The 2164-nt window shown below is 30.2% G+C and overlaps 1 protein-coding gene and 1 long non-coding RNA gene across 3 annotated transcripts in view; one reads left to right on the forward strand and one right to left on the reverse strand.

The window, feature by feature from the left end:
• LOC107605316 (WAT1-related protein At5g40240) overlaps nt 1-2164 on the forward strand; it is a 6673-nt gene that overhangs the window by 3824 nt on the left and 685 nt on the right. Inside the window, exons 5-6 of one of the 2 annotated variants that reach the window (XM_016307160.2) lie at nt 1806-1964; nt 2048-2164. In XM_016307160.2, coding sequence (XP_016162646.1) covers nt 1806-1964; nt 2048-2164 — 276 coding nt within the window. The remainder of the gene's footprint in view (nt 1-1805; nt 1965-2047) is intronic. The other variant, XM_021104993.1, reaches the window with a different exon arrangement.
• LOC110263556 overlaps nt 1-2164 on the reverse strand; it is a 16639-nt gene that overhangs the window by 2503 nt on the left and 11972 nt on the right. The window lies entirely within an intron of this gene.

Here is a 2164-nt window from a genome sequence, read left to right on the forward strand (position 1 = left end):
ATTAGTTTTTAATATTTTAAAATATTAAACATGTTATTAATCGCTTTTAACAAAATAATAAATTAAATCAGTCTATAATACTTTTTCTAAAAAAGGTGAAAAATTAATCATTAATTTCTTTAAAAATAGTCAATTTGTTGGTAGAAGAATTAAACTGTTTTAAAAGATGATGGACTAATTGTCAAAAGATTAGGGATTAATTGTCAGTTTCTTCTATTAAGGACTAATTTATCTGGAACAAAATTTTATAGGAGTGAGCCAATTTGATTGGATGTTTGTAATTTTTAAATTCCACTTGTTATATTAGGCTGCTGCAGAACTAACGTATACAAAATTATGTTTGATAATTAAGAGATAGATATAGATATTGTGTTCAAAGATATTAAATTAGTGTATTTTATATTTTTAAAAAAAAAAAAACAAAAACAATACAAAGATATTAATAAAAGATATAATATATTTTTTATTTTTTTTATTATTTTTATCAATTTTTTATAATTATAGTTTTCATCATTGTGATTTTATTCTTAAATTTTTTATAGAAGAAACTAAAATTTAATTAAACTTTTATAATTTATTTTTTTATATTTAATTTATAAAATATAAAAATATTAAGTTTTATGTCTCTATTCCTTATTCCTTATGTCTTATTCTTAATATTATTTGGAATATAGTTATTATAAGCGCATAAAATTTAAATTGAGTAATACACTAAATAATTTCTTCAAAATTTAGAGAACAGTTTATTCTCTAACAAATTTTTACTATTAAATTGGTTTATAATCTTTTATTATGTTAGAAAAAGTAATCACGTGAGAATTTTTTTTAGACACTAATAAAATTTGTCTATACAAAGAGGCTAATATAAAAAATGATAAGTACTATTTTGGTCCCTAACGTTGAGGGTCAGAATCGAAACCGTCTCTGATGTAATTTGGATTTAAAATCATCCTTAACGTTTTTTTTTTTGTATTAAAATCGTCCTTCGCCACCTCTGCCTCTACCTCTGCCTCGCCTCCGCCTTTGCCTCGCCGCCTCTGCCTCTGCCTCGCCTTCGCCTATGCATCGCTTTCTGCTTCTGCTTTCTTATTTTTTGTTTTCTTGCTTTCTTTTTCTGCTTCTTGATTTGGTGTTATTGCTGTTGTTTGGTGTTTTTGGTGGTGGTGGTGGTGGTGGTGTTGGTGTTGGTGTTGGTGTTGGTGGTGGTGGGCTTGCTTTCTGTTTCTGCTTCTTGGTTTGGTGTGGTTTGGTGGTGGTGGTGGTGGTGGTGTTGGTGTTGGTGTTGGTGTTGGTGCTGGTTGTGCTGGTTGTGGTAGTGGTGCTGGTGGTGGTGTTGGTGCTGGTTGTGCTGGTGGTGTTGCTATTGGTGGTGGTGGAGGAGGTAATTGTGTTGGTAGTGGTGAGGGTATTTTTGTCCCAAAAAAATTAAAAGGACGATTTTAATACGAAAAAAACGTTAAGTATGATTCTAAATCGAAAATTACGTTGGGGACGGTTTCGATTCTGACCCTCAACGTTAGGGACCAAAACAATACTTATCCCTATAAAAATTTTTAAAAATTTTAGAAACTTTCAGATATTTTTCAAATAACAATGAGAATTAATTTGACTAAATAATTAGCCTCTAACAAAAAAAACTTTATATGAAAACTAATTTATCCAACATAATAGAAGATTTGAAAATAATTTAGTAATCAAAACTTGTTTGGATAAAAATTCTTGAGCACTGGGTTAGCATATTACTCTAAAATTTTGAGTCAAAGTCAGATTTTCCACAATTTAATGTCCTTTTTTTCCCTCAATAGACGCAAGTTATGGAACAATATCCGGTAGAACTTATTGTGGTGTTTTTATACAACTTGTGCGGGACTCTTATATCTGCCCCAGCATGCTTACTTGTTGAATCAAGCTTCAGTGTTTGGAGGCTAAAACTTGACATAACATTATTGGCGGTTATATTCTCAGTAAGAAAGTTCAAATCAAGTAAGCTATTATTGAAAGGAAGATATTGATATGTGAATTGTGCAATTTAATTTATTATGTGTAGGGATTTTGTGGGTGCATGGTGAGTGTGGTTCATACATGGGCAATACATCTTAAAGGCCCTGTTTATGTATCAATTTTCAAGCCACTATCAGTTGTCATAGCTGCTGCAATGAGTGTT

The sequence above is a fragment of the Arachis ipaensis genome, chromosome B06, assembly GCF_000816755.2.
Source record: "Arachis ipaensis cultivar K30076 chromosome B06, Araip1.1, whole genome shotgun sequence".
In the NCBI taxonomy this organism is placed as follows: Eukaryota; Viridiplantae; Streptophyta; class Magnoliopsida; order Fabales; family Fabaceae; genus Arachis; species Arachis ipaensis.